Below are 15,689 nucleotides of genomic sequence, written 5' to 3' on the forward strand. Positions count from 1 at the left end.
TAGAAATGGGAAATATGACAAGACAAATGACAGATCATGAAATTTGATATTGAACACCTAGGAAAAAATCATCCAATAAAATCTAAAAGTAATAGATATTACTCTTTAAAGATTCTTCTGATCAAGAATCTATCACTTGATAATTATTAAATCTAAAGTCCCTTACTTGATCCCACTTTATAAGCCATTCTTGGCTTAGATGGTAGAATAAAGTCTATTATCCATCATACATAAAGTAAGAAAAAAGAAAAAAAAATCATACAATTTCATTCAAATTTCGAAAAGAAGAATCCATAGAATGGAATTTAAAATTTAAAATTAATATATATTCTTTTTTAGAAAAAATGACAGTATGAAATCTCCCTATAATAACTTTCAACGAAAGACGTTTAAATTTTATAAGACTATATATTTACATATAAAAAAAATTTATTTATTTATTTTTATAATAGCCTTTTCTATTAATAATTAATAATCTAAGAATACAATTCACCAAAAAAGAACTGGAGATACAGAATCACCCATCCAGAATTCACAAGTATTATCTCCGTGACAATGAAAATAAAGTAATTCAATCATCTCCCTCTCCCTCTCCGTGACAAGTATTATCTCTGCGATTAGTAAAACAAGAAATGCAAAGGCCGATTCATTTGAGAAGCCGAGTTTTTTCTCTTCCATCTTGTAGGGCAACCGCAAGAAGAAATGAACGGTTTGCTCGATCCTCAGAATTTATAAGATCTGCTTCCTTACTACAATTGAGCTCATTTATAAGGTGCTCCAAGATTTTAGCCAGGGTGTTCTTCTTTGGAGTTTATGAGGGCTTGTGTAACTGTTCAGACCAAGATTAAATTACATTATAAATCAGTTTGGCTGGATCTCCTCTACTTGAAATTTAAGCTCTTGTATCTGAAATCTGATTGAATCGATTTTGTGTACCATGGTGTCTCTTGGCAGCGGCGAATACAGAACTAACATCAGTACGTCTTATGAAGAAATTAGCTACAATGAGTCTCGAAACGGGGGATTTCTAAGAAAAATTTGGTTAAATATAAGCAATGTTTTGATGGGGTGGTGTAGAAACATAATGGATGTTGGAATAGAGGATCCCAGAAGGATTACGCATGCTATAAAAGTTGGGTTGGCATTGTCATCGGTTTCGCTGTTATTTCTGTGGGATCGATTATTCCGTAGGGTGGGATTTGGTAACCATGCAATTTGGGCAGTCATGACTGTCGTTGTCGTTCTCGAATTCTCCGCGGGTATGAGTTAGTTTAATTTAATTTACCCCTTGTTCGATTGTTTCTAACGCAACCATCTTTTTCACCCTAATCGACTAACATTCAGAATGGATGTTGTTGCTACTTGAGCAGGGGCTACCATGAAGAAAGGCCTCAACAGAGGAATTGGAACCATGGTGGCTGCATTTCTTGCCTTCCTCGTTTGCTACGTGTCAGAGAAGGTAGTGCGAGGAAAGGCGTTTGTGCTCTCTTCATCATGGGTGAGTTTTTGTGCTCTCTTGGAATCACCTTGTTGCATTCACCAAATCTCAATTAGTACTCTACTACACTCATTTTGCAGGAGCGGCTACCACGTATGCCCATTTCTTTCCTTCCCTCAAGAATACATTTGACTATGCAGTCCTTATATTCCTGCTCACATTCAGCATGATAACGGTCTCTGGATATCGAGTGGAGAATATATCACGCATGGCATACGAACGCTTCGCCACCATACTCATCGGATGTGGAGTGTGTTTGGTTGTAAGACTGCTCATCTTCCCCGCCTGGGCTGGCGAGGATCTTCACAATTCCACTCTCAGGAAGTTACAAGGCTTGGGGAAATCTCTGCAGGGTAAGAAAACCGAACGAAAACAATTGAGGTTAAAAATCCTTGTTTTGATTGTGATGAAAACGTAACGTTTTCTTCAGCGTAAAATGTGTGTTTTTCGCAATGGGCTGTTACAGATGAACTACTAGTACACTTTGATTGGTGTGGCTTGTTATCGGCTCGGTAGATTAACTTGTTAAAATATCCGACTAATGTAATGGGCATGATATATTTGATGCCAGGATGCGTGGATGAATATTTCAGCGGATGCCGTACTGATGAGAAGGTGGAAGATGAGTCAGAAGATATCATACACAGAGGATACAAGTCTGTGCTGGACTCAAAGGCTACCGACGATTCTTTGGTAAATCGAAAAAATATATAGTTATTAGAAGAAACTAATTAAGTGGTAGCCATGACAACTTTTGACATTAAAGAATGTTAAATGGATCGTCTCAAAGCAGTGATTGTACATGTTAATTGCAGGAGGAATTTGCTAGGTGGGAGCCAAGGCATGGTGTATTTCGATGCCGGCATCCATGGAAGCAGTATGTGAAAATTGGAGTGAAGCTTCGTTATCTGGCTTATCCTATTGTGGCCTTGCACGGATGCCTTCGATCTGAAATCGAGGTATATTCGTATGCATTTCCTCATTTGGTATCATTACCTTAAATTTACAAATTATCTTCAATGCATGCACTATAGCTGATGAATTTTTGTTTTGCATACGTTTCAGGCCCCTCGTTCCCTTCGTTCACCATTGAAGAAGCCATGCACCAACGTCGCCTACAAAGCAGCCAAATTACTGGCAGAGCTGTCAAGCTGCATTGAACAAATGAGAATATACGACTTCGAGCCAATATTGGAAGAAGTTCAACATGCACTGGAGGATCTTCAAGTTTCCTTGAATTCTCAACCAAACCTCTTACTGCATTCAACAACAAGAACGCCGAGTCAGAAAATCGTACTTGAGAATGAAAATAGAGAAGAGGAGGTAAGGTGGGCGACGAGAAGAAGATCATGGCATGGAGAAAGTAGTGACGAGAAGAGGTTAATGCTGAGACACGGCGTTGAATTTGGAGAAGCACTTCCATTGGCTACGTTTGCGTCGTTGGTGGCGGAGATAGTAGCGAGGCTTGAGCACGTGGTACACGCCGTGGAAGAGCTCGCGGCAATGGCGAAATTCAAGCCTCACAATCCTTCGGCATCAGATCAGGAGGCTTTAATCATAACTAGTGCTGCTTCTCCCCGTAGTTATATCCAGAGACCCAGTCTTGCAAGAACGCCGGAAAGATGTGTACATATCAACAATGTCGACTGATTTTTCCCTTCAATTCACACTCTAATACAGGAGTCAATTTTTAACATCATACACTAAGGGAAAAATTAAGCTTGCCAAAAACAAAGTCAAATGCTATGGTTGCATTATTAAATTTTATGTATTAATGATTTACACTAGTCTCATTTTTGTCTCTCTCACAGTTGTCATATCATCTTGCTGACACCATGAGCTACTCCTAATCCCAATCTTTCTGAGAGGAGCACATATCTTAACTTCACTATGCATGTCTAATCGAATAATATTATAATTATACCAAATAATCAATTTAAAAACGATATACACTATTATGACATTCGTAAATTTTTGAAAACTTTTTAAAGACTAGTTGTTACACCTACTTCCAATCTTGTTTGAGCAGATGTCAAATAACATTTTTAATTTTCACTTCTTTCTATTTTACTAATATCAATCTATAATACCTTCTATTCTTATTTATTATTATAATTATAATCTCATCACATACTTTTATATCATGATTATTCTTTATTTGTTTCCACTATCTATATCTACATCTCTATAACTCTTGATATTACCTCTTCGAGACCACTACCTCTTATGTTCCAAATATCAACTATATGTTTATACATGACCAAAAATATTTGTAGTAATGAACAATATTTATTGAAAATATTTCAGATTATAAAACATCGTTCTCTTCTTTCATACGCTTTTCTCTAAATATATCAATATCATTCTTCCTTCAAATATCTGCTTTATATCATCATTTTTTTCATGATATGTACTTCTAGATTTCATTTATGGTTATATCTAACTATATTTAAAAGTAAATTTAATTATTTTTATATTTATTATTAGTTATTATTTTTGCTTTAAAATAGAGTAAAGGAATCTCAAACCTTTCCTTTTACGTGAAAGTTGGTGTGTAGAGTGCTTGGGCACACTTTTTTAGCACAAACAAAAGGTTTGCAATGCAACTACTACCACCTACAAACAAGACAATGGAAAACCTTAAATAAATAGTAAATATTCAAGTTTTGAAACCAATTGTTTTAAATATTATGAATGATTTGAATAGAAAGATTTCTAATGACCTAGGGATTCATATTTTATAGCTATATAAAGCGCGCACACAAATATTTACATCCACACATTTGCAAATGTTGAAGTAAGTCATTATTAATGTGTATGCCAACGATTTCATGTGTTCAAAAGAAAAAAGAAGAAGAAGATTTGAAATGTTGAAAAATGTCATAGTTTTTTTTGAAACTTATAAGAAATTGAATAGGTTCCTCCACAAGGAAATTCTTAACAAAATGAAAGACATAATTATTATTTTTAATTATAATAATCTCTTTGAGTAAAATATTATTTTTATTTTAATACATTTGTAATTGATTAACATTTCATGTAAAATAACATTTTTCTCAAAATTATTTTCTATGTCTTCAAACCTCATTTTTATAATACTAAATCTTATATTAATTAATTAATTAAAATCTTTTGAAGGTTTTATAAATTGAAATTTAATTTTAATACCTAGAATTACATTATTAGGACTTTTGTTAGGGTTAGTTTTTTATTGGGACAAGGGTTAAAGTAAGGATTTAAGGGTTAGGGTGAGCATTAGGGTTTGACATTTAGGATTAGGATCATGGTTTAACATTCATAACAAGGTATTAGGGTTAACCATTTAGGCTTAGGGTTTATCTTAAGATTTAGGATTCAAGGTTAGTCTTTTACATTTTGTATGAGGGTTCAACATTTATGGTTATTATTACGTTGAGCGTTATGGTATGGGTATGCATCATAGTTAAGATTGGGATTTATATTAAGGTTAGGTTTAATAGTTAGAGCTAGGATTTAGAATTAGGGTTGTATATTTAGACTTGATGATTAGCAATTAGGATTGGGGTTTAACATAAGGATTAGATAATGGTTTAAGGTTTATCATTTAGGATTATAGTTTGGATTTAGATTTAGGTTTTAGTTTTCTAGATTATGATGTGGTAATTGGGATTAGGTTTGGAGTTTATTATTTAGGGTGTAGCATTTAGAACTAGGATTACAATTAAGGCTTATAATTTAAGATTTATTTAGTAATTTATGGAAATAGGATATGATATTACATCATGGTTAGTATTATAGTTATGGGTAGAGTTTGAATTACGATAGAATTTTGGTTAAAGTTCAACATTTAGGATTATGATTCAATAATAAGGGCTATGATTAGTGTTTGATAATAGTGATTAGCACTTATGATTTAGGATCATAATTTAGGGTGGGATTATGATTAGGGTTTAGCAAATGGGATTTGGGGTTGGAGAGACTTAGACTTAGGTTAAGGTTAAATATATAATTTTTTAAAAAAATTATTAATCAGAAACCTAACTACAATTGAACTATAATACAAATTCTCACCATAAACTTTAATGAAAAGTATTAATCCTTATGCTTACATAAATTTCACCTTTGATTGTAAGCATAATAAAAAATCATAACCCTAATTTATTTAATATTCTCACTACAATTATTGTTTGGGTGTTGGAGATCGGAGTTAAAATTTAGGTTTTTGTATTTAGATCATAGTATGCATTATGGTTCTAATTAGGGACACATAATAGTAAATTTTAGTGTCAAGGTTAGTGTTTATAATTATGATCAACACTTAGATTTTACCATTAGGATTATAGTTAGAATTACCGATAAGAGGATCTACACCTTGAGGAGGGTAAGTGGTAGTCTCCCAACTTGGGCCTACCTTGTCCAACTTCAGTTGGATGGCCCCATTTACTTTCTAGATATCAATGACTCTCTTTAGTGAGCTATCTTAAAGCTTCACATTCTCCCTAATTTAGCATGTTTGAATAAATGTCAAAAAAATGGACCAGTTGTATACCATCCTTATATACAATCATTATTCCCTCATTAATTTAGATCATGAAGTGGTCCTTGAGGAACTCTACAACCATAGATACTTGTGACATGATATTGAAGAAGGTGATTTTAAGCATAAACCTAGTAAGTTCCCTCTTGATATTTTGGAAGACTTCATCATTCCTCTCTTTCTGAAGATACAAAATCACTTCAGTAGATAGAAAAAACTAGAACTGATTAAGCACATTGTCAAATTTATCTACATGACTAGCAAAGACTAGTAAATGGAGTCAACAAAAGGTAAATCGTGCGTGAAAGCATTGAAAAGAAGGGAAGCAGAACATTTTTACTTTAGAGCATTCAAGATTTGATGGATTTATTTTAAGCCCCAAAATGGAAGCGTTTTCACATAATGTTCATTTGCATTTTAAATGAAGTGTCCATCGCACTGGTTTAGTTTTTAATAGTTGCCATTCAAGAGTGGATTTTCTTAATTAAACTATCCAAACATTCCAATGAAAAAAATTATAATATTTAGACATGGATTCCATGAAAAAGAAAGAATGGTTCATTTTTAAGCTTTTAAACATGGGTTTTCAAGAAATCATTATAAGAAACTTGCAAAAAACTGTTAGTATTTTGCTACCACAAATACTCGCAACAAAAAAAGATTATAGGTTTGCCACTAGTTGGTCATTCCAGCAAACTCATGGGTTTAAACTGCGATCCCACAATGCAGGATCGAAGCTAAAAGGTAGTGGGATTGGAGTGAAAAAAATTGGTGAAACTACAAAAAAATGGGTCGCGAGAAGAAAGTAACAGGGCAATCTTGCAAAACGATGATTGCATGGTTTTATGGGGACACTTTCCCACTGAAAAATTTATCTGTGGGTTCGATAGTTGAGGAAAAAAAGTGGGGTATAATGATTGAATAAATAGGTGAAACATTCCTATAGGTTTTTACAGCGATCCTGTTGGTAAAAATTGGCGTTCCCATGGGAATAGGGTCAATGGGAATGAAAACTCGGATGTTTTTAATGTCACGTGGTGGTGGTGTTTGGGGCAAAGGGTGATTTCTCCTTCACCAGGTTGTGTTCCCATGGGTTGAAGATCACGATCTCACAATTGTGCGTTTGCAATTTTGTGGTTGCAGGATTGCGAACCAGGGGTGCTAAAATATTGGTGAAACTAGAATTTGATTTTATGGCCGAGAGCATAATTCTTGGCAAGGGAATTTGGTGCCTTCAAAAAATGCTAGAAGAACACCTACATGCATAAAAGACACAAAATGTTAGTTTGGTTAGTTCAAACATGAATAAGCAAAAGTGTGATTATAGTGACCCGAATGCGGACTCCCATTGGGTGTGCCAAAATGTATAACCTAATCTAGTAGTGTAATATTGAATACTAACTAGTAAAAGCATTCACAAAAGTAAATAAGTAAAAATTTATAATAAGACGAGGTTACCACCAAAAGGAAGGCAAACAAAGAATGGTAAGCTCCTTGGGTGTAACCTATTATGACGTGAATATGTCCCTGATGGATAGGGGATGTATGCTAATGATGTACTCAAGCTTCCAATGGGTGGGGGTTTTTACCAAGTGTGTAGATGGGTGAGAGTTTCAACAATGGAGGTGTGGATGCATTTCAGCATTATGATGGTGTAAAATGGATATGATGTAGTAGTTAGTGGGGCATTATAAGTTTTCATAAAAGTGGATTGATAGATTGTGAGAGGGAAGGGCTTTATTTATAGGCTAAGGGGTAGTGAAATGGAGGGTCAAGATGCAAGGATGGAAGAATGGTGAGGAAGGGCTATGATTATTTCAAAGGGAAGCACATGGATTGTGCTTGTTTAGAGCCAATAGGAAAGTGACACTTGTCACAAGGAGGATCAGTGTGAGGGGATGGGATAATGGTTGGTCAAAGGGAGTAACGAGGGAGGATGAGTGTGTAAGAGGGATGTAAGATGTATTTAATGGCATGCAAGAGGTATTAATGGTATGTAAGAGCCATAAAAGCTCTTGGATAGGAATGGAAGAGGATAAGGGAGACTTTTTGACTTTAGCTTGGGTTAGCAAGTCTCAACCCTTGCTTAAAGTTGTGAACATGTTTAGGAGGGGGATTAAACTTAGTTTAGAAAGGGGATTAGGGGGCAAGTGGCTTAGCTTTGGTGGGATGGGTTAGTTAGGTGGCCAAGTAAGGTTAGTATGGGTGGATGAGTTGGATTAGGGGTAAAGGTTGGGTTTAGGGATATTTTTAGGGGTTTGGATAATTTATTTAATAAAATGGGGGATGTGGGATTAAATTAAATAGGTTTGAGGATTTATTTAATTTAATAGAGGAATATGGATTTAATTGATAGATTGATTTTGGGTTATCATTTGATTTTATCAATTGGACTATAGTCAATTAAATAAATAAATAAACTAGGGGATGACGACTAATTAATTAAATAGTAAATATTTAATTAGTAACATCCTAGGAGACTACTAAATAAGATTACCTAGTGATGTAAATAGATTTAGGTGTCTACAGAATTTACTTTTGAATTGGGGATGGATCCTATGAATTTTCTAAGAAAGTTGATGCATAACCCAAACGATATTTCTCGCCCAAACTTGACTCAAGCATTTTTTGCGCAAAAAAAATGGGGAAGAAGCAAGAGCAATGAATACTAAAAAATCCCTCAGCTTGAAACCCGACATCATACTATACTCATATTTGAATGAAAAATGATTGCACCTGTGAAAAAGGACTTAGGGATTTTTATGACCACAGTGAGACTGGAAACATTAAAAAAATTTGACTGCTGGGAAAACAAAGGGACCTTAAACATGACAATCGACCCTTCATTAATTGATTTCAAAAAGTAACTCAAAATTATAACGTGGTAAAGGTTTTCAAGAGTTTCACCTAGGGTTTTATACTTAGGAAACTTTAATGGACATGGAAACAAGTAGAAATCTCACCCTATCAACAAAGTTTGAGCATTTTATGATACAAATATTAGATTTTGCACTTTACTAGAATAAGGGCCAACACCCACAACTACTATTTCACCCTTTTAAATAATTTAGGTTCAAGAAATGAGTTTTCTTTCCTTTTTGTCAGCTCTTCTCTCTCACTCATAGTATCAAGGCTCATAGAGAGAATCCACATAAACCCATTTTGCGCCAAGGTTTCATGGTTTTAATTTATGATTACATAGTGGAAAAATGTGAAATTAAACCTTGCGAGGTCCTTGGTGTTAAATAAGGATAAAAGCTCAAAATTCCCTTCTAGCAATAAAGGTAAGGGAAAAGGAATTATGGAAGAGTTGGGTGATATTAAGAGTGAAATGAGTAAGAGGAAGAAGAAAAATATCTGTTAAAAGGATACAAAAATAGAGTTAGAAGGTGAAGTGAGGAGGATGGAAAGATATTGAAGATGGTGGATGATGGGGATGGTGAGTATTTTGGTGGTTCGATGGACAAAATATACAAGCCTCTCAATAATTGTCTTTCCCCTATTTCATCCCATTCTCATGACAACCAAGGCCTTCCTCGAAATGACATGGAAAAGGAGGAAAAAGTGATTAATCAAGAGGAGAATGATGAGGATTTTGATAAAGAGACTCTCCATCTTGACAAATTTGTGGATAATGTGAATCATGATGTGCACAGTTCACTGAATGCCTCAACCCAAAAAGGGGATCAATAAAGATGTTGAAAGTCAAAGAAAGAATTCCAACAGAAAGAACATTCCTATAACTAATATGGTGGACACGGATGAGGTTAATTTGAAGCTTTTGGAAGATGAGCTTAAGGATCTTAGTGTTGAACCTTCCTTGGGTGTTTTGTAGATAGTGAAGGCAATTTCCTTGAACACATTTTGTATGGAGAACTAGTCATTCAATGCTATTAAACTCTTGAATATCAATTATAGGGCCCTAAATGCTAAGATGGATGAAATCTTAGGTAAATGCAACATTGTGTAGAGAAAGAGAATTATAGGGAATCCATTAAAAAGAACAATGTTATTCTAGCATTGATAGAAAGAATTGAGAATCTAGAAAATACTATGAAGCGAGGATTAAAATACTATCATTGAATAAACCATTTTTTTAACAATTTTCGTTGTTTCTGTTGGTTTTAATATCACTTTTTAGATCGCTGTCTGTGATCTATAATTAAGAATAATGAAGTGCAGTCACATGTTTTAGATCATTTTCTATGGCCCATTATCAGAATGAGTAGAATGATTCAAAAATGGATCATAGATCTTGATGAGTGAATTTGTGTGTTATTAGTTTTCATGATAGGCTACATAAATTATCTATAATGTTGATGAAAAAAGTGCAGAATGATTATTATTACATTTGTATTGATTTTCTTAAACATCACTCTAAGATTTAATTCCTAACTAAAAGTATTAGATAATCAAAATTGAAATACCATACAATTTATACAACAATAGATAGAATTTGTATACCATAATCTCAGATCAAAGGCATCCATGCAAGGAAACTATAGAGTAAGCCAAATAACGAAGCTTCACTCCAATTTTTGCATACTACTTCCATGGGTGCCGGTGTCGAAATTGGCCATGCATTGGCTCCCAGCTAGCAAAAGTTACCTGTAATGGAAACACACACTTTCAGATTTACAACAATCAACTGCGTGGATGAATATACTTGAGTCTAGAGTCAAGTAAATTTGATGGTTATTATGTTATAGATTTGATTCTATTAAACATCACATACTAAGGATGAAATTAAATTTTGAACAATAAGTTAATTTTGACTATTTAACACTTTAACATAAGAATCAAGCCTTAGTATATAATGTTTAAGCCATCTGTTTTAAATTTACCCAAGACTCGTCCATAGTTTTTGAATCCGACATAGACTTGTATCTTTTGTATATAAGATCTTTTGATTCATCTCCATTCCCCTCATCATTCCTTCCATCGATGTATTCACCAACACATTCTGTGCAACATATACTCACATTTAAACATTCCATGTAACCCTAACTTTTCCATATAAACATTCCATGTACATATAGATTTTTGAAACCCTAGGTTTCCTTACCTTTAAGAGATTTAGCTAGGAGTTGAAATTTCTCAACAGTTGTGTTGTGAAGATCCTCCCCTGCCCAGATGGGGAAAACAAGTAGACTTATGACGATGCACACTCCGCATCCCATGAGTATGGTGATCAAGCGTTGGTACGCCATGCAGATTATGTTTTGCACTGGATATCCAGAGATTGTTATTAGACTGAATGTTAGCAGGAAAACCACTACTCCATAGTCATATCTTCTTTTAATGAAGGGGATAAACCAAGCATATGTAGCAATAGCGCCTGCAAAAGGACATTACCAATAAGAAGGCAGATGAAGGAATTAGAGGCTTAATGTTTGATACTTATAATAGAAATAGAAATCAAACTTAATTTTGTTTAAGGGTGGTCACAATTAGAGACCTATAAGAAACATGCAAGAACCAACTACAATGGCCTCTCCTTGGGCTACTTGCTCTGACAAATAACAAACAAAAAATCCTAGATACACTGCCACTCCAGTCCCGATTCTTCTGTTCAACCCCTTGCTTAAAGTACCCCCTGCTTTCACACAAACAACCAAAGTCACAACTTTATCTTTTTCAACACCCAAATTGAAGCCTTGCTTTTACAAGAAAAAATTCTGAAGAATATTAAAAAGTGCTATATAGAGATAACTATGTTTTGGTATGCATGTATGCTTAACATTAACTCTGCATTATAATGTTTCTATTTACAATTAATAATCTAACATCATCTTTTTGAATCAATGTTTCTGATCATACTCTTTATGATCAATTAGAAACATTTTGAATTAATATTTTCAATACTGATCTATGATCTATCATCATCTTTTTGAATCAAAATTTCTTGTCATATTCTACCATCAAAATGATAGACATATGATTCACAACATTGATTCAAAAATATATGCTTGTATGTTTTTACATAATGTTTCTAATTATATCTTATAATCTATGATCGTCTTTTTGAGTCAACATTTCTGATCATACTCCATGATCTATGATCATCTATTTGAATTCATATTTCGAATCTATTATACATCATCATCTTTTTGAATCAACATTTCTCATCATATTCCATCATCACAATGATGGGAATATGATTTACAGCATTGATTCAAAAAGATGCACACAAGATAATGATAGATCACACTAAAATCAGAAAGTATGATCTCAAATGTTGATCCAAAAAGTACACAGTTAATCCACAAACTTACAAACAAATTATTGTTAACTATAGAAACATAATATGATTGATTACAATGCCTTCAAAAAACATGTCGCAAATGTTTCGCTGTTGCATTTCTCTACTCAGATTGGATTTTGAAAACGAATTCTTACCTCAACTGAATTCCAGAACAACCACGACTGTCATAACTGCCCAAATTGAATTATCACCCACTTCAACAAACAATGGATTCAAGAGAAATAAAAGAGAAACCAGAGACAATGCTAGATTTGCGAGTAATCCACTATATTGAGACCCGTTTCGCTCATCAACTGTGATGTCTACTTTACATTCGCCATTAGAATCAGCTGCCATTACCAAAATTGATTCCAAATGTATTTATGAGAGGATGAAATGAATTTTAGTTTCTAGTATCCCAAAACACCCAAATCCACCATTACAACTTATAATGCTTCTTGATCATAGTAAACCCAAAACACCCAAATCCAGCATTATAACTTATAATGCTTCTTGATCATAGTAACAACAAAAATATAAGCAAAGAATGAACCGAAGAAAGAAGAAAAAGTTTGGGGAAAATGCATATGCCCAATAGCTGAAGCCATTTGTGGAGGAAAACATAATAAAGGGACATGAAAGTACAGCAGCAGATGCGTGATAGTTGTTATATATCTTTCTCAAAAAGTTCACATGAGCACAGTAATTTGAATTTCGATTACACAAAATTTTCATATAGTAAGGCTGTCGTCAAGAACGTGAAAAAATAAAATCTCTCTTCTGTTACCGTGAGTCAATAGGTATTCTCTCGGTGTCCACCAACAAAATCTTTGGATTCCAAGATGCTTTTTACAACAGAAATACCGTCATTGGGTGATGATAATGCTTATACTTTTTATATGATTAAATAGCAGTTTAAATATTAGGATGAAATGACTGGGTGCGCCTTTACTGTTGGCACACATAATTTGAAAAAAAGAGGGTTGAACCACGTACGTGTCGGTATGGTTTTGTTTCGTTTGAAGGAAAAGTAAATGTCATTTGTCTTTCTTTGAACTGACATGCTGATTTCAGTTCTTCGAAAGGAGGAGAGTATTTTTTTTAATAGCATATCTGTATATGGATTTCTATGGTTTATAAGAGGTACATATCTTATTTCATACAAAATTTGCATAAGTTTTTTTTGTCATTACAATGACTTGGAATAACTAAATATTGATCTAATAATGAAAAATTTAAATATCAATTGTTTTTTTTTATGAATAGTCCTTTTCAATTAATACAATTTACTAAGATTACAATTCACAAAAAAGGGCCGGGGGATATAGGATAATCGGCCAAAGTTGGAGCAAATAACATGGCTGCAGCCAGCAACTATAAACTATTCATCAAAAAAAAAAAATATTAAGAACAACCTCATGCTGCCAAGGCAGTACCAGCAGAGGGAGGAGGATCATCTTTATCTGGAAATCCCCACGCATCAGTGGGATTGTGAGGCGGACTAGGAATAGTCCAGCCGTCAGCAACATCCACAAGATCTGGGGTAGTTGCAGTCTCCGCATCCTTTTTATCTGGTTGCGGAGGAGAAATTGCCAAGGCCAACCGAGGAAACTTGCCAGAGTGCGCCTGTCTAGGGGGAGGAGCCGGAGACCAGCACGAAGCCCATCCAGGGGGGAGCCGGGGACCAACCAGAACCACCACGTGGTGGGGAAGCGGAGCGGTGCCTCCAACCGCCATGACCACCGCTGGGAGAGCGATGGCGGGGACCCTGGGAGCGCAGCATGTGTGAATGGCGGCCAGAGGATTGGCATCTGGAACAGTGACCGCGGGATGAGGAAGCATTAGCTGATTCATCCGGAGGCACTCTGGCAATAGTATAAGGAGCATTGCCCCAATGGTTTAACAATTCTTGTAAGTGGGCAACCTCCAGTGCAACTTTATTAGCTTGCACCTGTATCTGCATAATGACATTGTTACAAATGCATGCCTTAGTGTACATTGCAATATTAACATCCAAAAAATTGCGAGTGAATAAAACTGCATTCCTATCTTTCCATAGAGAAAACAAAATTTCCATCCTGAAGGTATGCCAAATCTGGAAAAACTTTTGAGAAAATCTGGGGGAATCACCCAGAAGGATCATGTGCAATGAAAAAGGTTTGGGCCTGAAAGGCTTGAAAAAATCATAGATCCAGTGCCAATAATTCTGAGCACATTTGCAAAACTAAAAAATATGCAAAAAGGACTTAGGTTGGCCATAGAAAGGGCATCTAGGGTCAGGAACCCCAATGTGTTTGAGCCGAGACCCCAGGGGAAGACCTTCAAAAGCAAGGCACCAAGCAAAGTGAGCAATCTTAGGTTCTATAATGGCACTCCAAATGGTGTCGAACCGTTTTCTCCATTGAGAAAGCGAAGAATACAAATGCCACCGTTGATTAAGCATGTCCACCATCGAAAGGTGGGGCGAAAGCCATCTGTATCCCATATTGGGCTTATAATTGGTAAATGGAGTGGTAGGAAACCACTTCCAATCATGCCACCAAGGTCGAACAAACTGAATCCCCACTTTATGAAGTAAGTGCACAGGGATGGAAGACAACAGAAGCTCATAAGTCTAACGATCGACACGAACAAGGCAGTATTGAACTTGCATATCCTCCCAAGACCTAAAATTCATGGTGACTCTTGAAAAAATATCCTTAGTAGTGCGAATGCCACGTTTATAGAAACGCAGAGCACTGGCACCTTGAGTCTTGGTAAGAGGAATACCCTGGAAGGCAAACAAGGGAGACCACCAAATGTTCTGTTGATTTAAGGACAACCCATTGCGGAACTCATTACCAGCCCAACGAAGCCAAGGTTTAACAGTTTCCTAGGCTTTCCAGATGCTCTTTATAATGAAGGAGCCTTGTATGACCACTGGTTCTCACATAGTGAGAAGGCTCTGAAAACCAATTCCCTTCCAGGCCGGTCTGTTAGCAGGGTAGCTTGAAGAGATGCAATGTCTGACGAGATTTTTCTAGGCTTCATCTCCAGAAATAGCTTTGATAATCCATTTAGCACAGAGGGAAAGGCCCTGCTTCCGAATGGAAAATAGGCCGAGACCCCCAGATTCCCTCGGGAGACAACAGAAATCCCAAGCAACTCTTTGAAAACCATGATGGTTAGAACCAGAGGCCCAATGAAAATCTCTGAGCAAACGTTCTAATTTTAGGTATGAAGCTTTGGAGGGAGCCCAACAAGAAGAATAAAACACATGGGTGGCAGCCAAAATCTTAGAACAAATTTGGTATTTACCATCAAGAGAAAGTGTCTTAGTGATCCAATAATCAAGCTTTTTGGTAATCTTTGTAAGCACAACATTCCAAAGTTGCACAGGGGAAGCCTGGAAAGCAAAGGGAGTTCCAAGAAAGCAGAAAATTTCTCCATGA

The 15,689-nt window shown here is 35.5% G+C and overlaps 2 protein-coding genes across 2 annotated transcripts; one reads left to right on the forward strand and one right to left on the reverse strand.

Annotated features, from left to right (window-relative positions):
• The first annotated feature begins 937 nt into the window (after positions 1–937).
• Positions 938–3,148, forward strand: LOC149563351 (aluminum-activated malate transporter 14-like). Its single transcript, XM_089828124.1, has 6 exons — positions 938–1,259; positions 1,371–1,502; positions 1,555–1,851; positions 2,070–2,191; positions 2,314–2,457; positions 2,564–3,148. Exons 1-6 carry the CDS (start codon positions 938–940, stop codon positions 3,146–3,148), a joined length of 1,602 nt encoding a protein of 533 aa, XP_089684250.1.
• Positions 3,149–10,559: 7,411 nt separating this feature from the next.
• Positions 10,560–12,615, reverse strand: LOC149563352 (aluminum-activated malate transporter 14-like). The gene is made up of 5 exons (XM_089828126.1): positions 12,420–12,615; positions 11,473–11,610; positions 11,080–11,352; positions 10,859–10,977; positions 10,560–10,622 (listed from the first exon to the last, which is right to left on the reverse strand). The coding sequence occupies exons 1-5, from the start codon at positions 12,613–12,615 to the stop codon at positions 10,560–10,562; spliced, it is 789 nt and encodes a 262-aa protein (XP_089684252.1).
• Between the last annotated feature and the right edge of the window lie 3,074 nt (positions 12,616–15,689).

Source organism: Cupressus sempervirens, chromosome 4 (genome assembly GCF_028749045.1).
Source record: "Cupressus sempervirens isolate cs-2001-9-10 chromosome 4, ASM2874904v1, whole genome shotgun sequence".
Lineage (NCBI taxonomy): Eukaryota > Viridiplantae > Streptophyta > Pinopsida > Cupressales > Cupressaceae > Cupressus > Cupressus sempervirens.

What these genes read in the sequence shown, in the direction of transcription:
- LOC149563351 (XM_089828124.1), top strand. Translation starts at nt 938, where the DNA reads ATGGTGTCTCTTGGCAGCGGCGAATACAGAACTAACATCAGTACGTCT. An exon ending in CTTGGGGAAATCTCTGCAGG is followed by an intron (nt 1,852 to 2,069) that starts GTAAGAAAACCG and finishes ATTTGATGCCAG; the next exon opens with GATGCGTGGATGAATATTTC. An exon ending in AGGCTACCGACGATTCTTTG is followed by an intron (nt 2,192 to 2,313) that starts GTAAATCGAAAA and finishes TGTTAATTGCAG; the next exon opens with GAGGAATTTGCTAGGTGGGA.
- LOC149563352 (XM_089828126.1), bottom strand. Translation starts at nt 12,615, where the DNA reads ATGGCAGCTGATTCTAATGGCGAATGTAAAGTAGACATCACAGTTGAT. An exon ending in CGTGGTTGTTCTGGAATTCA is followed by an intron (nt 11,611 to 12,419) that starts GTTGAGGTAAGA and finishes GTGTGAAAGCAG; the next exon opens with GGGGTACTTTAAGCAAGGGG. An exon ending in TTCTTGCATGTTTCTTATAG is followed by an intron (nt 11,353 to 11,472) that starts GTCTCTAATTGT and finishes GTCCTTTTGCAG; the next exon opens with GCGCTATTGCTACATATGCT.